The following is a 26,300-nucleotide window of genomic DNA, read 5'->3' on the forward strand; positions in this document are numbered from 1 at the left end:
AACATTATCTCATTTCACAATCCTACAAAGCCAGAGCTTCGTCTTCCATGAACAAGGTGGATGTTTTGTTCAGCAGCCCACCTAAGAATATTGGAAGAACAAACAGATGCTCTATTAACGACTTTTGGATTTTCCGTTTTTTTTGTTTTCAGCTCTCCTTTTTCCCCAGAGCCATAACTTTTTTTTTTTAAAATTTTTCCGTGGTGAGGCCGGGGTTATACAGAGCTCGTGAAATTGGAGGTCAGTATGGTTGCAGTTTTACTGGTCCTTTATTGATCTCCTGCTGCTAAAACAGTGATTTTATCAAAATTAGACCAAGCAGCCCAGCAAGTGACACATCACTGGAATCCGGGTCTATGTCTCTACATTATCCTGCTCTGACTGTGTGACAAAAACCTGATGACAGATTTCCATTAAGGCTTTCAAGTAAGCAAGAGGTGGCACAACAAAGTTTTAAAGGGAATCTGTCATGCGTTTTTTGCTACTCCCATCTGAGAGCAGTATGAGATGTAGGGGCACAGACCCTGATTCCAACGATGTATCATATCGCTGCAGTTATGATAAACTCACTGTATTATCTGCTGCAGATCTAGTGGTTCTCTGAATGCTAAGGTCTGTTTAACCAGTCCAAACCACTAATTGACAACTTTCTGTGGTACACTGTGGATTAGGTGGCAAAAAACTGGTCCCCTTTAATATGTATAGCTGGTATTTGTATCTAGTTGATACTGTGAAGTAAAAGAGAACTTAATAATAAAAAAGACATACAGATTTTATGATTTTTATTATTATTATTTATGGGTTGTATCTGTAGTGCATATACAAGATATATACGTGAGGAGTGTAATGGTCACAAAACCAATATAGCACTGGCTATGGTAATAATACACAGTATATGGCATTTTCATTCCTTCAAATTGATTTCACATCACTAAAAAAATAATCTTTGGCTCTCTATATAAATGAAGCTGCAAGCGCTCCAAGGTAGGGCCAACTCCTGGCGAGTGTATCCATCCTCTGCTTTTATTTAATGACTTGGTGCCACCGCATGTGAGTGATTGATAACACTGATGTACTTGAAATAAACAGTTATCAAGAATGTAGAACACGTCACTCAAGCCAATGAGGGGTTGCACTTGCAAGGAATAATACATGGGATTGCTACATTTGCTGGACTGTGCCTGACCATAGTGAATTTGCAGACAAATTTGCATTAAGCTTTATCCCGTTAACAATCAGCGCCATGCATTTACGCAGCTTGTCAACAGAGGATGAATGGAAAGGCCTGAGGAGCAGAGCCCACCACATTCCCAGGAGATGATGGCTGTTTTATTCTGCCATCATCTGCCTTTTAACAGCCGCGAGTGGAGTAGTGCGCTACCTGCGGCTTTGAACCTATTAAATGCCGCTATAATTCTGACAGCTGCATTTAGAGTGCTCCCAGTAGACATTTTGTTGTAATCACTAATCCGCGTCCCTGTGATGCGATTGTGCAGAGCGAGTTAGTTGCCATGCTGGCCAGGGGTCTGCTGAAAATCCCCATGCCTGTCCTCACAGCCCTTCTGTGAACATCCGCTTCTGACTAATGCTCATAGGACACTGTGACTTGTGCTATAAACAGCAATACCACGGTATGGCTGGATACACTAAAAGTGATCAGATGATCGCAGGTTCAAGTCCCCTAAGGAAACTAACAAATACAGTAAAAAGTGTTAACAAATTTCAAATTATCTTTTTTCCCACTTAAAATAGATCTTCAAAAACAAAATACACACGTGGTACAGCTGTGTCCATAAAAGTCCGATCTTTCATAATTCATAATTCCTCATATGTATTCAGCCTGTCTAGCAACCGCAAATCGTGCAGCTGAGGCAACGAAAACTAAATCTCCGAGCACGCCAAAATACTCGAGGACACCCGAGCATGCTCGGAAAAACCCGAGCAACGAGTATACTCGCTCATCACTATTCATAATGTTAAATTAATTAAATTGTTGTAAAGAGAAAAAAAAAAAACAAAATGCCAGAATTGCGGTTTTTTTATTTGCTACTACTCCTCCAAAAATGCAATGAGAAGCTATCAAAACATTGTATCTACCTCAAAATACCATCAATAAAAACATTGTCACACTACAAAAGAAGCCCGCACCCAGATCCATCAACTGCAAAATGAAAAAGTTATGGGCGACACTAGCAAAAAATTGCTTTATTTCAGATTTTTTTTTTCTCCCTCAAAAATCTATTCTATTATTTCTAAACACTGTTTTTCGGTGATTCCTTTGTATCCCCGTTTATACTGTACCCACACACACAAATGACACACCATTTGAAAAGTAAACTTGCCCCCTTCAGCAAGAAAATAGCCAAACAAACCACACATCCACAATTTGATCACAAAATATAGTTTAAACATTAATTTTCATAAACCTGCAGTAAGGAAAAATGACCTGCAAGGTGGCACCACAGTACTCCAAAGCACACTACCAACACATTTGTAAACATGCACTGCTTTTTCGCTCATTACTTCGCCCCACACACACACAATTCACCATTTGAGAGTTAAACTTGCTCCCTTCAGCAAGAAAACAGCCAAACAAGCCACACATTCACGATTTTATCACTAAATTAGTTTAAGCATTCATATTCATAAACCTGCAGAAAGACGCAATGACCTGCAGGTGGCACCTCAACCAGAAAACATTTTTTGGCCTCTACTTATCAAAACAATTTATTGTATTACCAATCTACAAACAGTGCCTTGCGAAAGTATTCGGCTCCCTGGAACTTTTCAACCTTTTCCCACATATCATGCTTCAAACATAAAGATACCAAATGTAAATTTTTGGTGAAGAATCAACCACAAGTGGAACACAATTGTGAAGTTGAACGAAATTTATTGGTTATTAAATTTTTGTGGAAATTCAAAAACTGAAACGTGGGGCGTGCAATATTATTCGGCCCCTTTACTTTCAGTGCAGCAAACTCACTCCAGAAGTTCATTGTGGATCTCTGAATGATCCAATGTTGTCCGAAATGACTAATGATGATAAATATAATCCACCTGTGTGTAATCAAGTCTCCGTATAAATGCACCTGCTCTGTGATAGTCTCAGGGTTCTGTTTGAAGCACAGAGAGCATCATGAAGACCAAGGAACACAACAGGCAGGTCCGTGATACTGTTGTGGAGAAGTTTAAAGCCGGATTTGGATACAAAATGATTTCCAAAACTTTAAACATCCCAAGGAGCACTGTGCAAGCCATCATATTGAAATGGAAGGAGTATCATACCACTGCAAATCTGCCAAGACCCGGCCGTCCCTCTAAACTTTCATCTCAAACAAGGAGAAGAGTGATCAGAGATGCAGCCAAGAGGCCCATGATCACTCTGGATGAACTGCAGAGATCTACTGCTTAGGTGGGACAGTCTGTTCATAGGACAACAATCAGTCGTACACTGCACAAATCTGGCCTTTATGGGAGAGTGGCAAGAAGAAAGCCATTTCTCAAAGATATCCATAAAAAGTGTTGTTTAAAGTTTGCAACAAGCCACCTGGGAGACACACCAAACATGTGGAAGAAGGTGCTGTGGTCAGATGGAGCCAAAATCAAATTTTTTGGTAACAATGCAAACGATATGTTTGTCGTAAAGGCAAGACAGCTCATCACCCTGAACACACCACCCCCACTGTCAAACATGGTGGTGGCAGCATCATGGTTTGGCCCTGCTTTTCTTCACCAGGGACAGGGAAGATGGTTGAAATTGATGGGAAGATGGATGGAGCCAAATACAGGTCCATTCTTGAAGAAAACCTGTTGGGAGTCTGCAAAAGACCTGAGACTGGGACGGAGATTTGTCTTTCAACAAGACAATGATCCCAAACATAAAGCAAAATCTACAATGGAATGGTTCACAAATAAACGTATCCAGGTGTTAGAATGGCTAAGTCAAAGTCCAGACCTGAAACCAATCGAGAATCTGTGGAAAGAGCTGAAAACTGCTGTTCACAAATGATCTCCATCGATCCTCACTGAGCTCGAGCTGTTTGCCAAGGAAGAATGGGCAAGAATTTCAGTCTCTCGATATGCAAAACTGATAGAGACATATCCCAAGTGACTTGCAGCTGTAATCGCAGCAAAAGGTGGCGCAACAAAGTATTAAGTTAAAGGGGCTGAATAATATTGCACGCCCCACTTTTCAGTTTTTGAATTTCCACAAAAATTTAAAATAACCAATAAATTTCATTCAACTTCACAATTGTGTCCCACTTGTTGTTGATTCTTCACCAAAAATTTACATTTGGTATCTTTATGTCTGAAGCATGACATTTGGGAAAAGGTTGAAAAGTTCCAGGGGGCCGAATACTTTTGCAATGCACTGTATATAAATTACCTGTCTGTGTTCATCAGCTCATGAAATACATTTACATTTGACCAGCTTGCATGTGCTGAAATTGCTTGCGTCCCAGACGACCACTGTGCGAAAATTTTGCACAGGCCAAGCTACACTCACTGGCCACTTTATTAGGTACACCTGTCCAACTGTGTGTTAAGACTTAATTTCTAATCTGCCAATCACATGGCGGCAACTCAGTGCATTTAGGCATGTAGACATGGTCAAGACAATCTCCTGCAGTTCAAACCGAGCATCAGTATGGGGAAGAAAGGTGATTTGAGTGCCTTTGAACGTGGCATGATTGTTGGTGCCAGAAGGGCTGGTCTGAGTATTTCAGAAACTGCTGATCTACTGGGATTTTCACGCACAACCATCTCTAGGGTTTACAGAGAATGGTCCGAAAAAGAAAAAAAATCCAGTGAGCGGCAGTTCTGTGGCCGGAAATGCCTTGTTGATGCCAGAGGTCAGAGGAGAATGGGCATACTGGTTCGAGCTGATAGAAAGGCAACAGTGACTCAAATTGCCACCCGTTACAACCAAGGTAGGCAGAAGAGCATCTCTGAACGCACAGTGCGTCGAACTTTGAGGCAGATGGGCTACAGCAGCAGAAGACCACACTGGGTACCACTCCTCTCAGCTAAGAACAGGAAACTGAGGCTACAATTTGCACAAGCTCATCGAAATTGGACAGTAGAAGATTGGAAAAACGTTGCCTGGTCTGATGAGTCTCGATTTCTGCTGCGACATTCGGATGGTAGGGTCAGAATTTGGCGTAAACAACATGAAAGCATGGATCCATCCTGCCTTGTATCAACGGTTCAGGCTGGTGGTGGTGGTGTCATGGTGTGGGGAATTTTTTCTTGGCACTCTTTGGGCCCCTTGGTACCAATTGAGCATCGTTGCAACGCCACAGCCTACCTGAGTATTGTTGCTGACCATGTCCATCCCTTTATGACCACAATGTACCCAACATCTGATGGCTACTTTCAGCAGGATAATGCGCCATGTCATAAAGCTCGAATCATCTCAGATTGGTTTCTTGAACATGACAATGAGTTCACTGTACTCAAATGGCCTCCTCAGTCACCAGATCTCAATCCAATAGAGCATCTTTGGGATGTGGTGGAACGGGAGATTCGCATCAGGGATGTGCAGCCGACAAATCTGCGCCAACTGTGTGATGCCATCATGTCAATATGGTCCAAAATCTCTGAGGAATGCTTCCAGCACCTTGATGAATCTCTGCCACGAAGAATTGAGGCAGTTCTGAAGGCAAAAGGGGGTCCAACCCGTTACTAGCATGGTGTACCTAATAAAGTGGCCAGTGAGTGTAGTTATAAATATTAAACCATTCAAGACTGGTATCAACGCAATCATACTGATCTGAAGAATCATATTTCCAGGTCATATTTAAAGGGAACCTGTCAGAAGGTTTGGCCGCTATAAGATCCAGCCATCACCCATCAGGGCTTATCTACAGCATTCTATAATGGACCTGCGACACCCATCGTACCAGACCGCCCCCCCCGGGTGAGCATAATACAACTTTTTTTTCTTATTTTGCAGGTCGGATCGGGGACTTATCTACGGTATTATAGAATGCTGTATATCAGCTCTGAAAGGTGGTGGCCGCATCTTATAGCGGCCAAAACATGTGACAGGTGCAATTTTAGCGCACAATGAACGGCAACCCCCCCCAAAAAAAAAAAAAAAAAAAGTTTTTCTTTCTTTTAGTTTTGTTTTTATCAATTTCATCTTCACTAGTTACCTTTTTCCCAATTGTCCAGTACATTATATAGAAATCCATGAATGTTGTCATTCAAAAGTACCAAACAACAAGCCCTCATATGTTTATGTGAGTGGAAAAATAAAGTAGTTATGGCTCTTGGAAGAGAGAGGGAAAACAACCCCCCGCCTCCCAAAAAATAAAATCACCTCTTCCTTTAAGAAGTTAATTTTCTCAGCAATCCATACGGTAATTCTTTGTCCAGGATGGTATGATGAAAGATGTCCATTACTACCCGATCTGGACCAGTATTGGTTTTGTGGCTGCTACCCTGAAAGGTTCCAATTGATTTTGCACAGCTATTATGTATTTTGTTTACTGTTTATTGAAAATGTATCGGTGTGTGTGGAGTACATAATATACTGTATGTTTAATGTAAGGTTTCTAATCAGTGGGTAAAGTCACATCTTTTGCTGCTTTTATTTAGGAAAGATTGCCTGTTGATCAATGATCTGTGCTGCATTCATTACTCTAAACATACCATCAAGTAAGTTGCTCTTTCATATAATGTTTATGGTACAGTGCAAAGATAATAGTTTTTTTTTTTTCTTTGTTTTTTTTTTTTAGAGTATACCGCTCTAAGTAAGGGTCCCGTTTCACATAGCGACGCATCAGCGATCCCGACAACGATATGGCCTGGTCAGGATCGCTGGTGCGTCGCTAAATGGTCGCTAGTGAGCTGCCAAACAGGCAGATCTCTTCAACGACGCAGCAGCGATCCGGTGATCCATAGGACTTCGGCGGTCGTTGGTGCCTTGTCACACAGCAGCTATTCTGAATGATTCCAGCTTGCGTCCCTGAGTTCTCCGTCGCCAACGAGGTCGCTCATCTGTGTCAAACACAGCGATGCATGCTGGCCAGCGGGATGCCGACGATGAAAAAATGGCCCAGGATATTCCAGCACGATCAGCAATATCCAGCAGGGGGGGCGGTCGCCACTACGTGTCACATGTAGCGAGACCACTGTTGTGTCACAAAATCGATGACACTTTAGCGATCTCGCTAACGATCTCGCTATGTGAGACGGGGGGCTTAAGACATGTGAATGGAATTCTTTCCAGGTTGTCAGCCGTGGCTCTTATCTCTACTACAGTACCATTCAAAAGTTTGGATCCAACCTGTTGATGCAGTGGTTTTCCTTGTTCTTATCTGAATGTGCACATTGTAGATTCAGACTGAGTGCAGGAAAGCCACAGAGGTACACATTTGGCAACAAGGAGTAAATAAACACATGCAAAACATTAAAGTCCTCAAAGTACCCCCTATACTCCAAGGAAACCCCAAGGGTGTGTAAGGGTCCCGTTACATTTAGCGATGCACCAACGATCCAGACAACGATACAACCTGGTCAGGATCGCTGGTGCATCGCTAAATGGTCGCTTGTGAGCTGCCAAACGGGCAGATCTCACCAGCGACGCAGCAGCAATAAGCAATCCATCGGCGGTCGCTCTTACCTGTCACACAGCAGCGATGATGACTTCCGCCTGCGTTCATGCGTCGCTAGTCAGTGCCAGCGGGACGCCAACGAGGGAAAAATGGCCCAGGACATTTGAGCGCGATCAGCGATATCCAGTGGGGGGTCGCAGGTACATGTACGTGTCACATCTAGCGAGATCGCTAGCGATGTCGCTGTTGCATCACACAATCAGTGACTCTTTAGCGATATCGCTAGTGATCTAGCTATGTGAGAAGGGGGCTTAAGGGTCCCGATTCACATAGCGACACACCAGCGATCCCGACAACGATACGACCTGGTAAGGATCTCTGGTGCGTCGCTAGTAAGCTGCCAAACAGGCAGATCTGCTCAACGACGCAGCAACGAAACAGCGATCCGTATAACGACCTCTGCGGTCGTTGGTACCTTGTCACACAGCAGCTTTTCTGACTACTCAGACCTGCGTCCCTGAGTTCTGCGTCGCCAGCGGGATGTCAACGATGAAAAAATGGCCTAGGACATTCGAGCACGATTAGCGATATCCAGCGGGGGGGGGGCGGTCGCCGCTATGTGTCACACGTAGCAAGATCACTGTTGCGTCACAAAATCTGTGACGTTTCATCGATCTTCCTAACGATCTTGTTATGTGAGACCGGGCCTTAACACTGTGATCAAGCAGTTCATCGGCTAGTTACCTGGAATGGTTTCCAGTGAACAGGATTGCTGGTCGAGCTAGTTTGTAATAAAGGCAAGCAAACAGCGCTTTCTGGTGTGGTGCCACAGGATTAGGAGAGAGCAGACTTGGGCACAGTGCCGCCCTTGGGCCACATCCGGCCCTCTGGCTGTCTCAGTCCGGCCCGTGTACCAAGACTGCCGGGGGGCTGAAAATAGTGGTCCATAGTCCGCACCGTGTCCACCCGTTTGCTGTCTCCATCTGCGCTGACTGCATTTGTTGGAGAAGGGGCCTCAGGCCACTTCCTCAACCAATCCGCATGTGAAACAGGTGATGCGATGACATAATTTCATTGCGTCAGCTGTGTACTGCGGAGAGTCAGCGCATGGGGGCAGGGAGAGAAGCAGAGCGCCGGGGAATGGGACAGAGGTATGTGTTTTGTTTTTTTTTTGTTTTTTTTAATGTATATGGGATGTTTTGCTACACATGGGGGAAGCTATGGGGTCTTACTGTGGACATTGGGAAGCTATGGGGGTCTTACTGTGGATACTGGGAAGCTATGGTGGTCTTATTGTGAACATGGTGAGGCTATGGGGGTCTTACTATGGACATGGGGAGGCTGTGTGGGCCTCATGTGCTGACATGGGGAGGCTGTGTGGGCCTCATGGGCTGGACATGGGAAGGCTGTGTGGGCCTCATGGGGGAGGCTGTGTGGGCCTCATGGGCTGGACATGGGGAGGCTGTGTGGGCCTCATGGGGGAGGCTGTGTGGGCCTCATGGGCTGGACATGGGGAGGCTGTGTGGGCCTCATACGATATATAGAACAGGCTGTATTCTGGTTTGAATGGTATTTAGGGTAATGTCGGCATACTTAATTCTGGTCAATATTGAGTGATGGTAATTATAATTATCATATTAATAATTATATGTTAATATTGAAGCAAATTAATTTCAGTCTATTGGTTCGGCCCTCCACAGTCACTGTCTCTCATGTGGCCCCTCAGGAAAATTAATTGCCCATCCCTGGGATAGAGGTACAGTGTACAGCTAACCTCAGGTCATTGTGCTGTGGGCACACCAAATCTACATCAAGTACCAATTCCAGGATATTGGACCTGTACCAGGGGAGAAACGATGGGAAGATAACAGTTCAGGAAGGACTGTAGAGGCTCACTGGGAAACCATCAGGAGATTCCAGTACACATTGCACTTATAATAATCTTGACTTGTACAGGAATCACAAGTGTCATGGAGAGAAATGTTAATAATGCAAGACTTATTGGTACTAAAGTAACACATTTATACATCAACTTGAGGTCTTCATCAGGCTCTGTTAAAGGGAATATTGTCAGCAGGTTATTGCTATGTAATCTGAGGACAGCATGAGGTAGGGGTTAAAACACAGAATTCATTTTATGTGTTGTCAAGCCTTGTTCTGTTGTTTACCTAGACAGGTTTTATCGCCTGGTGATTATTGCTGTATCTATCTGGCACAATGGCTCCCGTCCCACTCCAAAGTAGCTCACTGTCTATAGACACGAACCGAGAGGCAGCTTTCTCAGCTCTGCTTCATTGCTAAATCTCAACACTCAGTTGCAGAACCACTGCACCCAGTAAAGTAAGTGATACGTCGTAGGAATCGGGGTCTCTGTCCCTACATCATGTTGGTCTCAGACAAGGTAGCAAAAACCTGCTGACGGATTCCATTCATGGTCATATAGGGGTTCTTGAGATATGACGTATAGGTAAGTCATGGGGTCATGGCGATCGTGTGCGACACAGGAGCTGTGCCCACGAGATTGCCAGCGGTAGCACCGCCCCCGGCTGTTTAACCCTCTATATGCTATGATTGATATCGATCACAACATTGGGCCAGCAGTGTACGGCTTGTAAAATAGTTTTAATTGTGTAAAAGCGTAAAAAAAAAAAATATATAAATGTTGTATACTGTAATCATACTGACCCAAAGAACAAAGCTGCATTATCAATTGTACCACAAATGCGGAATGGCATAACCCCCCCCAAAAAAAAATAAAAATCCTGAATTGCCGTTTTTTGTTAATTCTGCTTCACAAAAATCGGAGTAGAAAGCGGTCATAAAACATCAACTCATCCCTCACATCATGGTTGGCAAAAATTACAGCTCTCAGATATGGCAAAAACTTCTTTATGCAAAAAAAAAAAAAAAGTGTCTTTGTGTGTGACAGCAGCCAAACAATATAAATCTGGTATTGCTGTAATTGCACCAACCTGAAGAATGAATCCAATAAATCATACTGCTTGAGGAATGACGTAAAAAAATACATAGAACAAATTCTCGATCTGTTGATTTGTTCATTCTGCCTCCCAAAGATCGCACTAAGTTTCGGCGCAGATTTATCCTGTGCTCTGCGCTGAGCGCTTACATCAGTGTTTCCATGTAATTTCTGAAATATGTGATTGAGACGTAACCTTGGGCAGAAGACTCCCTATAATGAGGCAGATGGAGGTACTGTGGATGCCATCTGACCTGTAATCCGGTGGTGTCCGTCTTAAAGCACGTACCACCACAGTTTTCTGTACTTGTGAAAAGAAGGACATCGCTGAACAGAGGCCAGACAGTGTCAAGAGTAACTCTGCTGCCTCATTTTAGTGATTGGATCCCTTCTGGTGTTTCATCTAAATCACAGCACTCGGAGAAGTTAGGTCGAAACCCCAATATAAGTGCTCAACCCAATCCACAAAAAAAGTCCCCACTCAAGTCTGTCATCTGTTAGCGGAAATATAGGGACTTCTTGGTTACTGGTAGTACAAAGGCTCTGGAAAAGTGAAATGGCTTCCCCCAAAATAAATGTAGCAAATTCTGCTCTCCCAAATCCAAATGCCGCCCTCCCTTTTGAGCCTCCCAGTGTGCCTAAACCACAAATGGTGTTGACATGTTTGTCATTTTTGTAGTGATGAGAGTCTGCTCAATTTATGGGTGCGTGTCTCCAGATGTATGAGCTGGGTATGATGTTCTGGGCACAAGAGCGTACTGAACACTACAATATACGGGCACTACACTGGCAGATTTGCAATTTTCACCACTGCTGCCTGTTTCTGGAAAACAGACGGAGTCGCCCTCTGGTCTGTTGGAAAGGCATGTCATGACTCCCTGATGAAGCTGCTCGAGAGAATGCCAAGGGTGTGTACACATGTAAAGCTGTCATAAGAGTAAAAAGGGAGTACTTTGAGGTGGTTTTTCACACTTGCTGTTTTTTTTTTTTTTTTTTGGGGGGGGGGGGGTTGTTTCCATTCAAGAAAACTGATGACTGATGGCACAAATGGACCAATGATTAATGAAAAAAGGCTCCAGCACTCTAATGAATATTGCTGTTTTTTTGTTTTTTTTTCCTGGACAAGAAAAAAGTAGACCTTTTAATAAGGCCTAACACTGGTGATGTAAACTGTTTTCTATGATAGACCAACCCATTGCTTAATGGCATACTGCTTACTGTCCCAGCATGAGTTCTTCTTGCAGGCATTTGGTGGATAAATGATGATATGCCAGATATAATGAAAAAATGTTTTTCCCGTCTCCCATGACGGCACACATGAGAGAGGGGATCCGCCCAGTCAGGACAGGAACCCTACTGAAGATAAAAGGGCGGTACCTCTCCCTCGCTTCAGTTGGGTTTCCTGTCCTGACAGGGACCCGTGCTGAAGACAGCAGGTCACACTTACCTGCCCCTCTCCCGTGCCGGCGTAGAAGATCAGGCTGGGCTCCTGAGCGCTGGGCGTCGGGATGGAGGAAGCGCCGTCCGCGGGTCCTCCGGGGCTCAGCGTCCGAGCGGGCGCAGGAACAGCACGGCGGGGGTCCTGGGGCTCTGCCGTGGCTGCCGCGCCGCCCTCTCCCCCTCTGCCGGGGATTCCCTACTCTGGAGCGTTGAGGGAGCGGCCGCTTCCAGGTCGCGCTCCTCTGACGTCACGCGCAGGGCACGCTGGGAAAGGGGCGTGCCCGCGTGACGTCGGAGGCGGCGCCGACAATTCAAGATGGCGGCGCCCATGGTGAAGAACGCCGATCGGGGGGGAGGGGCTGTGGGGGTAACCGGACGAGGCGGAGAGTGCAGTGGATCCCCCTTACATAAGGGGGATGACCACAGAAGACGCACTCATGCCCAAGGCTTCAGAATGGAAGTGGGGCAAGACGAGCAGCGTCAGCAGCAGCGACAGCAGCAGCGTCAGCAGCAAGACTTCTCGCCAGATGCCAGGCCGAGCCACCAACATACCAGGAGCAGTCGCTCAAGTGGTAGGAGCGGCAGTCATAAGCGCAATCGGCATGACTCTGGGACGTCCAGGAGAAACGTCACGAGTGCATCTGAGGAGCCTCCGAGATCGGTACCCCTGATTGACAGCGGTGGTGAGTGATCTATGTGAATGTCACCCTTATGGTAATGGGGTTCCATTTTCTCTGTTTGATCACTAGGGGGCGAGGAAGGCCAGCAGCAAAACCAAAAATAGAGAATGCGCCCTATGTAAAAACCCGCTGTATTAACTGGACTATACAGGAGGAGACCCCTGATTTGGTGACTAGTCTGAAGGAGTTAATACATCAGGAGGTGAAAGGTTCCCTAAAGGCAGCCCTTAAAAAGAAAAAAAAACGTAGAAGAAGCTCCGATTCAGAGGCCTCGCCAAAGCAGAAGGGGCGGGATAGATCTTTGTCCCCCTCCACCTCCTCTACGCAGTCCTCAGAATCCTCCTCGGACAGCGATATAGGCGGCCGTCCATGTTTCCCAACGGAGGACGTAGAAAAACTGGTCAAGGCCATTAGAGCTACAATGGGCCTTAAAGAAGAAAAAACTCCCAAATCATTAGAGGATGTAATGTTTGGAGGACTGGAGGAAAAGCGAAAGCGTACCTTCCCTGTAAATGATAAAATAAAAGCGCTAATTGACAGGGAATGGAAAAAGACAGAGCGGTCAGGGGGCTTACCTTCCACATCAAAGAGGAGGTACCCCTTTGACCAGAAGGACTCAGAAACCTGGGAAAAAGTCCCAAAAATTGATGGGGCTGTAGCCAGATCCTCAAAAAAGGTATCAGTACCATTAGAAGATTCTGGCGTGTTGAAAGACCCGCTTGATAAGAAAGCGGATGGGTTTCTGAAGCACATCTGGGAAGCTTCAGCAGGGGGATTGAAGCCAGCAATAGCCGGTACCTGTACCGCTCGTGCCCTCATGGTCTGGCTGCAACAAATAGAGGACCAGATCAAGGATAGAGTTCCTAGAGACGAAATTCTAGCTAATCTAACATTGGTGCACGGAGCAGCGGCTTTCCTGGCCGATTCCTCTGCAGACTCCGCAAGATTGACAGCTAGAGCAGCAAGCCTGTCAAATGCGGCAAGACGAGCCCTGTGGCTTAAAGGGTGTCCCGGAGATTTACCCTCCAAGCACAAGTTATGTTCCATTCCATGCGATGGCCAATTCCTCTTCGGGAAAAAACTAGAAGAGATTTTGGAGCATGCGGGGGATAGGAAGAAAAGCTTTCCCCGATTTCCGGGAGAACCTAAGAAGCAGCCCTTTCGGAGGAGGAGATTTAACAGGGGTCGTCCCCCGGGAGATAGAAAAAGCTGGGACTTTAAAGAAAAAAGAGGATCGGGCTATATGTTTAAAGGGCCCTCCACTTCCTCCAAAAAATCTCCCCAATGACATTGGGCCGGAGGTAGGGGGAAGGCTTTCTCTCTTCCTTTCCGCCTGGGCAAATATCTCCCCCCAGTACATGGGTCCTAAATATAATCAAGGACGGCTTAAAAATAAAATTCATCCGTCCGCCCAGGCATACCTTCATAATAACACCCAGAAGGAAAGCCCAAGAGCAACAGCTGGCCCTGGAGACGGAAGTCTTGGGACTAGTGAAAAAACAAGTCCTACAGGAAGTCCCAGCGCAAGAAGAAGGAAGGGGGTTCTACTCCCCCCTCTTCTTAATACAAAAACCAGACGGCTCTTGGAGAACCATTGTCAACCTGAGGAGACTCAATCAGTGGATAGACAATTGCTCCTTCAAAATGGAGTCAATCAACACGGCCACAAAGATCCTGTTCCAGCATTGCCTCATGGCAGTGATAGACTTAAAAGATGCCTACTATCACATCCCAATCCATCGGGAGTATCAGAGATATTTGAGAGTAGCGCTCTATATCCAGGGGCAGGTGAGACACTATCAATACGCAGCCCTTCCGTTTGGCCTGTCTACAGCCCCCAGGGTATTCACCAAAGTGATGGCCGAAGTAATGTCTTTTCTGCGATCCAGGGACATAGTGATCGTCCCATACTTAGACGACTTTCTGGTAATAGGGAGGTCGGAATCCCACTGCACACTTCAAGTGAAGGAAGTAATAGCAACTCTAGTAGGACTAGGATGGATAGTAAACATCCCCAAGTCAAGGATAACCCCAGTAAAAGAGCAATCCTTCCTAGGGTTGATATTGGACTCAGAGCCACACTCTGCCTCCTACCAGAGAGGAAAGTGACCAAGATAAGAGGCCTAGCTCGCACAGCAATACAAAGGCCAAATATGACACTGAGGAACGCAATGTCCCTTTTAGGCTCACTGACATCATGTATACCCGCAGTAACATGGGCGCAGTACCACTTAAGGCAACTACAGTGGGAAGTCCTGTCAGCGCAGAAACAATTAAAAGGGCATTTAGAAGGCAAACTATGTCTCTCAGTGGCTGTAAGAGATTCCCTGCTCTGGTGGACTGTAGAAAAGAATCTAACAGCTGGTGTCCCGTGGCAAAAACCAGTCGAGGACATCATTACGACAGACGCGAGTGCCACAGGGTGGGGAGCACACCTGAGGTCCCATACAATACAGGGGACCTGGTCCTCACTAGAAAGCGATCAGAATTCAAATGTAAAAGAACTATGGGCAGTGGAAAAAGCCGTGAAACATTTCCTTCCCTTACTTCAGGGCCGCCACACTCGGGTCATGACGGACAATCAGGCAGTAGTAGCCTACATCAATCATCAGGGGGGAACTAGATCTCGGGGCCTCATGCAAATATCAGATCTACTCTTCCAGCTAGCAGAACAACATCTGTTATCCATCACAGCATTGCACATAAAGGGGGCAGAAAATATACAGGCAGACTTCCTGAGTCGCAGGCATCTAAGACAAGGGGAATGGTTCCTAAATTCCTGAGTCTTCCAACAAATAGTTCAGGCCTGGGGCAGACCAGAAATAGACCTGTTCGCTACCGCACACAACCGGAAGGTCAGGAAGTTCTGCTCGCTAAATCCAAGGGAAAACCCCTTCGCAGTAGATGCCCTACAAATACCCTGGAAGTTCATCCTGGCCTATGCATTCCCCCCGATAACAATGATCCCAGTAGTAGTCAGGAAAATCAGGGAGGATCGGGCAAGAATAATTCTTATAGCTCCTTTTTGGCCGAGAAGGCCTTGGTTCTCCCTTCTGAGGCTCATGTCAGTGACAGATCCATGGATGCTACCGGAGATTCCAGACCTGCTTTCCCAGGGACCAGTGGTCCACTCTCAGGTGAAGGGCTTCCATCTAGCAGCCTGGAATTTGAGAGGGCGCTACTGAGTCGCCAGGGTTTCTCTCCAGGGTTAGTCTCCACCCTGTTGAAAAGTAGGAAACCAATAACATCCCAAATCTACGGTAGAACGTGGAAAAAGTTCCTAGACCTCCTGGGGGAACCTTTAGGGGATGTAGCTCCAGTGGGACCTATCCTAGAGTTCTTACAGTCGGGGCTGCAACTAGGGTTAGCCACTAACACACTCAAAGTTCAAGTCTCAGCTTTGGGGGCCCTATATAACTGCAATTTAGCAGCCAATAGGTGGGTGTCCCGGTTCATTAAGTCCTGTGGCAGGTCAAGGCCGGTCATTATCCCAAAGATACCACCCTGGGACCTGAACCTAGTTTTGGAGGCTTTAACCAAAGATCCCTTCGAACCACTACTAGAGCTGTCACCAAAGCTACTTACACTTAAAACGGTCTTACTGGTAGCCTTAACGTCAGCCCGAAGAGTCAGCGACCTACAAGCTCTGTCTATATGTCCTCCTTATACACAGATCTTGGATGACCGAGTGGTTCTAAGACCAGACCCGGCCTATCTCCCCAAGGTAGTCCAAAAGTTTCATAGGACTCAGGAGATCTCCTTGCCGTCGTTCTGTAACAATCCCAGAAACCCGGGGGAGCAAAAGTTCCATACATTAGATGTAAAAAGAGCCATAATACAATATATGTCAATGACTAGTCAGTGGAGGAAAGATCAGTCCCTTTTTGTAGCCTTTCAGGGTAGTAGAAAGGGGCACGGGGTAGCTAAAAGTACCATTGCCAGATGGATCAGGGAGGCCATTATGTTATCCTACTCCGCAAGTGGCGCTCCGGTTCTAGAAGGCATCAAGGCTCACTCCACCAGAGCCGTGGCTACCTCCTGGGCAGAGAAGGCTGAGGTATCGATTGAGCAAATTTGTAAAGCCGCTACTTGGTCCTCACCTTCCACCTTTTTTAAACACTACCGACTTGATCTATCTTCCTCTACTGACCTAACCTTTGGTAGAAGGGTGCTGCAAGCGGTGGTCCCTCCCTAAGGTGTCTTATTCTACAAAAGTCTCTCATGTGTGCCGTCATGGGAGACGGGAAAACACCAAGGTTACTTACCGGTAGCCGGTTTTTCCGGAGCCCATGACGGCACCTGTATATTCCTCCCCTTTCACTCCTTTGGTGTGCACTTTAGTTTGGGTGTTTTTTAGTTAGACATAATGTGGTGATAGTTTTACCATGTGTACTAACCCGGGGGGCCTCTCATGCTCTGTAAACCAACTGAAGCGAGGGAGAGGTACCGCCCTTTTATCTTCAGTAGGGTTCCTGTCCTGACTGGGCGGATCCCCTCTCTCATGTGTGCCGTCATGGGCTCCGGAAAAACCGGCTACCGGTAAGTAACCTTTGTGTTTTCCATTTATGCACCTTTTGTAAGTCACCGCTCAGTGCATAGTGAACAGCTGCTGAAACCACGCTCCGGCACTGAAAGCCAGCCGGCTTTGCATTGATACATTGCAGAGACGGCTGTCGGTTAATATGTCATTGTGGTTATAGCTGCTGCTCGCTATGTAATGAGCGGTGACTGAAACTACCCCTACCCCTATGACAAAGCCTGAGGCTGCCGGGAGGAATACAGTTCATTTCCTCTCGGCAGTGTAACTCTCAGTGCGGGCACCGGGCAGCTTCAGAATGTTATTAACCTGCAGGTGAACCCATTTCTGCAGGTTAATAGTTTTTTTTTTTTTTTACATGACAGGTTCCATTACTGCATTCCTTAAATATATTTATGGTATATCATAGATTCTGAAAGGCTAAAGGGGAGAAAAAAAAAGGGAATGAAATCGGAGGCAGAGGGGTTACAGGGAGCCTTCATGCACCCCCCATAGCTGTCCTATTACAGCTCCATATACTACAAATCCTAAAGGGAATACTTGTGACTCGTAGAGTTGAACAAATTTGTTTTGGTTCCCTCTTATTCAGCAAGCTATAGCGCTTACCGAATAAGCTACAGCGGGAACTCGGATACCTGGAGCTCACCCGATGATCAGCTAAGTGCCCCGCAGCTGCATGTGTTGTGACTGTTATACAGCCGCGACACATGCAGCTGTGGCACCGATCAGCTGATCATCGGGTGAGCTCCAGGTATCCGGGTTCCCGCTGTAGCTTATTCGGTAAGTGCTATAGCTTGCGGAATAAGAGGGAACCCAAACAAATTCACCCAACTCTACGTAAACCCTTTTGGCTACTATGCCATGGTTATACTGCATGCGGTGCCTCTCTGATGTACAGTTTGTTATTGCTCATTAGGAATCGGAAGTCCAGATTTGAATTTCGATGTGATGATAAGGTTTGCTGCACTAAAAACGCCTATGTCAAGGATCTCCTCTCCAGACGCAGGTAGGTGCCATTTCATTTTTTTTAAAGGGGTTTCCACTTTTCAGAAAACGTTTGGGTATAAACTGCAGTAGCAATAAACAAAAAAACAGAGTATTACTTACCCACACCGGGTCCAGCCATTGACTGTGCCATCCATGTGGACAGAGCCACTAATCTCAGTAATTGGCTGCAGCACTGGGACATGACATGATCGATGCAGCCAGATGGAGACCAGTGGCTTGACCTGTGAAGGGTAAGTAATAGTCAATTTGTTTGGTGTTCCCCCCCCCCCCCCCTCCTCAATTACTGCTGTTTATAGCCAAAAGTTTTCTGAAAGGAGGAAACCCCTTTAACTACTAGAGGAAATACATGGAGAACCTGAAGATACATTCTCAGAATCAGTGGGATACGTTGAAGCGTTCCAGAGTTGTTACCTCATAAAGTGACACTGGTCAGAATTGAAAAAATTGGCCTGATCACAAAGGCAAAAACGGGCTCTCGCGCGAAAGGGTTAACTCGTGTTTTTTTAACACACTGCTATTATTTTGAACACTTCTGAATTTACAACCATAACCACTTTATGTATTTCTCTAAAAAGGGGAAATCTAGTTAAAATAAATGTCACAAGTACATGAGAAAAGATTTCATTGGTTAAAGTTGCCGTCTTGGACCACCACTAATTTCCAATTAAGATTTCTAACCACATCGTTCTAAGCGATTCTGTTTCCAGACTATTGCCAGAACTGATGGTTCGGTGGAGCATCCATTCTGGAAATCCTTGGTGGAGATCAGACTTCACAATTGTGATCTTCACATATACCGTATATTAGTGGCAAATGAGAATTAATTTTGACTAGATTTTCCCTTTGACAAATGTTCTGCATTCCAGGAATTGTAGAGAAGAATCAAACATTGCCGGTTCAGATGGAATAGTCACAGTCAGTCACCTTCAGCTGGAAGACACAGGATTACCCTTGGGCACCGGTGAACCTGAAGCAAAAGATGATAGACTCTGTAATGGAGAAATCTTTTTTGTAGTAAATGTAAGTAACTCTAAATCTTGTTTATACAGCTCTGGCAAAAATTAAGAGACCACTTTTCAAATTTTCAGCTTGTCTGAGTTTTCTCTTTATAGGTATATTTTTGAGTAAAATGTAAATTACTCTTTTAGTCTATAAACTTCTGACAACACGTCTCCGAATTTCCAAGCAATAAATTTTGTATTTTTTTTCTGACAAAGAAAAATGGTCAACATTAAAAAACAAACAAAAAAATGCAGTGCTTACAGGCCTCAAATAATGCAAAGAAAACAAGTTCATAGTAATTTAGAAACAACAATACTAATGTTTTAACTCAGGAAGAGTTCAGAAATCAATATTTTGTGGAATAACCATGATTTTTAATAATCACAGCTTTCAAGTGCTTGCTATTGTCTTTCACACTGCTTCTGGGGCAAAAATGTAAGCAGTTCTTCCTTGTTTGATTACATTCCAGAGGTTTTCAATGGGGTTCAGGTCTGGAGAATGGGCTGCCCATGACAGGGTTTTGATGTGGTGGTCTCTTAATTTTTGCCAGAGCTGTATTTCACACACTATAAGACCTATGCAAGATTAACAAATTTGAAATGATGGGTGACCTGCTACAAGTGTAGGAGGGATGTTTGCATATATGATTTGCTGTTTGTTTTTTTTATTTAATACCAGAATACACATTTATATTAAAAAGCAAATACTTCCAGAGAGGGGTTTAAGTGCATAACCTCAGACAATTAAAATAACACATTCAATAAATAGGCTTAGGCCGGGATCACACATGCAAGAAAGTCGGACGAGTCTCGCACGTCAATACCCGGCACTTGGATTGGAGCGTTCGGAGCATGTATTTCTATGCAGCCGCACCCTCTGCTCCCGTGTGCCGGGTATTAAGATGCGAGACTCGTCCGAGTTTCTCGCATGTGTGATACCGGCCTTAATGAAAGATAGATTGAACCCAAATGCTCACGAGTGCTTAGGGGGTAAGGAGACACATCCATGGAGAAAGTGATTTTGCCCCTATAAAAACCTTGTATATTCATGTATGCATGTGTGTGTATATATAAAATATATTTGTTGCAGAATTGACTGATCGCTCCACCTTGACTAAAGCCAAGTTCACCACAAAAGCGCAGTGCTGATCCCACAATGCTTCACTGTGGGTATGGCACTCTCGGTGATGTGCAGTGTAAGCTTTGGAATTATAGCCAGAGAGTTCAACCTTGATCTCATCAGACCATAACACGTTTTACCACTTGCTTTTGACAAGAATTGATGTAAGTTTTGCTAAATCATAGCCGGGCTTGGATGTTATTTCTTTGTAAGAAAAGGCTTCCGTCTTGCCACTCTACCCCACAGCCTTTATACATATGAAGAATACATGAGAATGCATGACACAACCAGAATTTGCTAAAAATTCCTACAGCTCCTCTAATATTCAGACCATGGCTTTTGCTGTAAAATGCTAAGGAAATGTCAGTAAAATTCTACTAGAACAGCTAAACATTACATGGGGCTTTAAATGATAGCCGCTGAGTACTGACCACTATTTAACATGAGTTTAAATGTGACTGTCTAATCCTAATGACCGTGATAATGTTGATTTAGTCAGATGTTGGATAAATTATAGTTCAATCTTGCTTCCTCTCCTCTTTTTTGGTCACTATATTTCTGGATTCCACGTGTTTCAGTGGGGCGAGTGGCCGCAGCAAACAGGGCAGAGGTCTGTGAGTGCACATTCTGGCTCCTGCTGTGGTTCATGCTAATTAAGGGGGCAAAATGGCACAGCGCCCTAATTTGCATATCAAGCTAAATGCTTCATATACACACTGGTACCATTTACAAAAGCAAACGTATAGTTTTTATAGGGGTTATTATACAAATAACATCACTTTTTCATGAGGTTGGTTATAAATATCCAATTGGGACCTCCACCTGTTGGGGCTTTTTTTTTAAGCCCGAGAGTAATAACATAACAGCAAACATTAGGAACTTTCTGCAGGCTCACAGCTACCATGGCTACTTATTGGCACCCCACAATCGCATCACTAGACGTAAGAGAACATGTGTGCCCAATAGACAGCCAGGCAGCTTCGGCCACATACAGTGGGGCAAAAAAGTATTTAGTCAGTCAGCAATAGTGCAAGTTCCACCACTTAAAAAGATGAGGCGTCTGTAATTTACATCATAGGTAGACCTCAACTATGGGAGACAAACTGAGAAAAAAAATCCAGAAAATCACATTGTCTGTTTTGTTTTCATTTTATTTGCATATTATGGTGGAAAATAAGTATTTGGTCAGAAACAAAATTTCATCTCAATACTTTGTGATATATCCTTTGTTGGCAATGACAGAGGTCAAACGTTTTCTGTAAGTCTTCACAAGGTTGCCACACACTGTTGTTGGTATGTTGGCCCATTCCTCCATGCAGATCTCCTCTAGAGCAGTGATGTTTTTGGCTTTTCGCTTGGCAACACGGACTTTCAACTCCCTCCAAAGGTTTTCTATAGGGTTGAGATCTGGAGACTGGCTAGGCCACTCCAGGACCTTGAAATGCTTCTTACGAAGCCACTCCTTTGTTGCCCTGGCGGTGTGCTTTGGATCATTGTCATGTTGAAAGACCCAGCCACGTTTCATATTTAATGCCCTTGCTGATGGAAGGAGGTTTGCACTAAAAATCTCACGATACATGGCCCCATTCATTCATGTACCCGGATCAGTCGTCCTGGCCCCTTTGCAGAGAAACAGCCCCAAATCATGATGTTTCCACCACCATGCTTTACAGTAGGTATGGTGTTTGATGGATGCAACTCGGTATTCTTTTTCCTCCAAACACGACAAGTTGTGTTTCTACCAAACGGTTCCAGTTTGGTTTCATCAGACCATAGGACATTCTCCCAAAACTCCTCTGGATCATCCAAATGCTCTCTAGCAAACTTCAGACGGGCCCGGACATGTACAGGCTTAAGCAGTGGGACACGTCTGGCACTGCAGGATCTGAGTCCATGGTGGCGTAGTGTGTTACTTATGGTAGGCCTTGTTACATTGGTCCCAGCTCTCTGCAGTTCATTCACTAGGTCCCCCCGCGTGGTTCTGGGATTTTTGCTCACCGTTCTTGTGATCATTCTGACCCCACGGGGTGGGATTTTGCGTGGAGCACCAGATCGAGGGAGATTATCAGTGGTCTTGTATGTCTTCCATTTTCTAATTATTGCTCCCACAGTTGATTTCTTCACTCCAAGCTGGTTGGCTATTGCAGATTCAGTCTTCCCAGCCTGGTGCAGGGCTACAATTTTGTTTCTGGTGTCCTTTGACAGCTCTTTGGTCTTCACCATAGTGGAGTTTGGAGTCAGACTGTTTGAGGGTGTGCACAGGTGTCTTTTTATACTGATAACAAGTTTAAACAGGTGCCATTACTACAGGTAATGAGTGGAGGAAAGAGGAGACTCTTAAAGAAGAAGTTACAGGTCTGTGAGAGCCAGAAATCTTGTTTGCTTGTTTCTGACCAAATACTTATTTTCCACCATAATATGCAAATAAAATGAAAAAAAAACAGACAATGTGATTTTCTGGATTTTTTTTTCTCAGTTTGTCTCCCATAGTTGAGGTCTACCTATGATGTAAATTACAGACGCCTCTCATCTTTTTAAGTGGTGGAACTTGCACTATTGCTGACTGACTAAATACTTTTTTGCCCCACTGTACATACTGCAGTCGTAGATTGGCATTTAAGGGATTAGACATCAGTTATCGAAACTAGCTACAATTGCTGCTGTACAACACAGCTGGCACCTGTCCTGCATGGAGCGGGTCAATCTTCTGAGACAACTCCAGACACCTGTACTCACTGTATGATATAAGAATATGTGATGTAATGGAGAGTGGATAAAGATAATAATACTCTATATCCCTAAAAGCAGTAGCTGTTCTTTCTTTAATAAATTTTCCTTCTTTGGGAGGAGCCACGGTATATTGTGCCGTATTAAGACAAATGGACAAAATTATTAGTTTAAAATGGAAACAACTTTTTTTTTTCTGTCCTAGGATGTGGAAAAAGATAAGATTCGAGAATTGACCTTATCTGATGGAGAAGATAGAACGTACACCCTGAATTATAAATTACTTCGGAGTCGCAGTGGTTTGCGGCACGCTTGGGCTCGAACTATCCACACATTTCAGGTAAAGACGCCTCAGTGCATATATGTGGTGTGAGGCCCTCGTAGAGTCCATGTGATTGCATGAAGTGTTCCCTTGTTAGACCCAGTATTTGGCCACTTGAATCGCTCATTAGTGGCTGTAGATATTAAATCAAGCGTTTCCCTAACAAGTTATCGTAGCGGATGCAAGTCTTGATTCGGTCTCAAAGTCTTTGGTTTAGGCATAAACTTTTTTTTTTTTTTAAATAAACATTTTAATTTTCACATTTGGGCAAGATGATACTACAATGGCATTATTACACATAATTGTCACAACCACTGCTTTTAGACAGTGTCTTTAGGAATATGGTTAGATTCATTCTAATCGAATCAGAGGTATAAAGGAGTGGTTCTAACTAAAAACATACAGCCAAATCTGGGCCAGAAGATGTGGTACATGTGAATATGGTGTTGATAAAGTAGAGTGCAACACGTGACCAGTGTGAGTTGTTGCATGAACATCTGGAACAAAGCGTGAACATAGCCCCGAGTGGTACCAGCACGAAAGGAGAGTAGGGGCAAGATCAGTGTGAGCTTAGTGGGCTTGTAGATTTGAGTGCTTGGGTACTCCAAACCACTACAACTGAATTATGGCAGACAAATAAGAATATTCCACTAGAATATATAGGATTTGGGGTCTTTTTAGAAGTATAGTACATAAATAGGAACTGTACTTTGCAGATAAGTTTGGCATAAATCAATAGCACAAAACAAATCTAAGAAACCTTGTAATATATCTTCAGAGAATTCTGCTCTCTCCACTTTTAAGCCATTTCTTCCTCTCCCCCTGCCTCCTTAACTATACAAGCACTCTTAAGAAAAAAAGCTCAAATACATTTTGCTCAAAACAAAACTGATTTTCAGCACAGTGAGATGTTAGATTTCACCTCTTGTTCTGCTATGGAGAAGGAGTGTGTGAGGAGGAATGAGGAGCAGAGTCAGAAAAAAAACAGGAGGAGACACACAAAGCTTGTGCTGAGCTTTCTACCAAGTCGTATTTCTCCCCAGAGCCTCAAAGCTCGGTACTGCTGTATATTCTTTTCCATTCTTCTGCCACCTCTGTCTGTGTGCTAAAGAATAAAGAGCAGGAAACCATTCCTGTGTGCTTTTATTGAGAGGAAGCATGACATGCAACTTAGGAATACACCTTTAATCCTGCATTTTTTATATCTCCAAGATCCTATCCTAATATGTAGTAGGTGTAATAATAATAATATTAGCAAATACCTCCAATTAGAAATGTAGTATAGTTTTTCTGATTCGCTATGTCTCTTCTCGCATGTGCAGGCATTGCAGGATCTTAGGTATCCATGGTTACATCAACTGATATAGAGACAGCTAAAGGTCATAACCATGGCTACCTAAGGTCCTGCAATGCCTAATTAGAGGTATTTGCTAATATTATTATTATTACACCTACTACATATTGGGATAGGATCTTGGAGATAGGAACACCCCTTTTAATCCTGCATTTTTATCTCAAGATTGTATCCCAATATGTAGTAGATGTAATAATATTAGCAAATACCTCTAATTAGGCATTGCAGGACCTTAGCCATTCATGGTTATGACCATTAGCTAACTGTCACTATAACAGTTGATGTAACCATGGATACCTAAGGTCCTGCAATGCTTGCACATGACAGAAGAGACAGTGAATCAGAAAAACTATACTACATTTCTAATTGGAGTTATTTGCTACTATTATTATTACACCTACATATTGGGATAGGATCTTGGCGATGGGAATACTCCTTTAAGTAATTTAATGGCCAAAAATCATATAAACTAGAATGTTACTTGCAAGTACATTTTTCAAGAAGTAACATTTATTTATTTATTTTACTCTCTTATATAGCGCCATTAATTCCACAGCGCTTTACAGACATTATTGGCACTGTCCCCATTAGGGCTCACAATCTAGATTCCCTATCAGTATGTCTTTGGAGTGTGGGAGGAAACCCACGCAAACCCGGGGAGAACATACAAACTCCTTGCAGATGTTGTCCTTGGTGGGATTTGAACTCAGGACCCCAGCGCTGCAAGGCTACAGTGCTAAACACTGAGCCACCATGCCGCCCTAACATATACAGAAGTTCTGTGTATATAATTATATAGCACTAATTGAAATGGCCAAAAATAATATATTTTTCCTTTTATTCAGGGTTCAGAAGAGGATACAGTTGTATACGTTCTTGGCAATACTGGCTGGCAAAATTGGAAACATGTATACACTGCTGTAACAAGAGGCCGCAAGCGCGTCTATATAATAGCAAGGAAAACTCAGCTCGACAAAGCAATTACCATTAAGGCCCGTGATAGAAAGACCAGTTTGAAGCAGCGTCTGAAAGAGAAATTACCTCAGTTTAAAACTTTTGGACATCCAGCAGCCATGTCTTCTGTACATCCAGAGAGCAGTCAGGCAACAGAAGAGCAGGAAGCCGAAGTCCTACTGACCCCACATCCACTACCCTACACCCAGCTGAAATCGCCACCGCGCTTTTCTTGTCCCCCTGTACCTACAACCCCTATAGCAGTCTCCTGTACTTTAGGTGAGGGTGAAAGGCTGGAACATGCTGGCCACATAATGCGTACACCACCTGACCGCATTCCAGACTGTGAACTGGAGGAGTCTCCACCACAGAAGAGGACCGCCGGCCCTGTGGATGAGACTGAGACCCCAAGAAAGATTAGAGCAAAAAATAACAGAACGGTAATTTGCTCATGGTTTTGTCTTTATGTATGTTGATTGAAATGAGATGTACTGTATATCAGTGGTTGACCTAAGAATCTCAGACATGGAGTATGTAGAGTAGTGCATGTCAGAGAGCTTGGATTCTCCTTAGTTTACAATGTCTCAATATCTCAACTTGCAAATAACTAAGGAC

The 26,300-nt window shown here is 44.3% G+C and overlaps 1 protein-coding gene across 2 annotated transcripts in view; it reads left to right on the forward strand.

Moving 5' to 3' along the window:
• Positions 1–26,300, forward strand: part of HELB (DNA helicase B) — a 76,644-nt gene that overhangs the window by 48,984 nt on the left and 1,360 nt on the right. Inside the window, exons 9-13 of one of the 2 annotated variants that reach the window (XM_073555479.1) lie at positions 6,607–6,666; positions 18,116–18,205; positions 19,074–19,227; positions 23,261–23,395; positions 25,577–26,125. In XM_073555479.1, coding sequence (XP_073411580.1) covers positions 6,607–6,666; positions 18,116–18,205; positions 19,074–19,227; positions 23,261–23,395; positions 25,577–26,125 — 988 coding nt within the window. The remainder of the gene's footprint in view (positions 1–6,606; positions 6,667–18,115; positions 18,206–19,073; positions 19,228–23,260; positions 23,396–25,576; positions 26,126–26,300) is intronic. The other variant, XM_073555480.1, reaches the window with a different exon arrangement.

The sequence above is a fragment of the Dendrobates tinctorius genome, unplaced genomic scaffold (genome assembly GCF_039654945.1).
Source record: "Dendrobates tinctorius isolate UK_male_01 unplaced genomic scaffold, ASM3965494v1 ptg000224l, whole genome shotgun sequence".
Lineage (NCBI taxonomy): Eukaryota > Metazoa > Chordata > Amphibia > Anura > Dendrobatidae > Dendrobates > Dendrobates tinctorius.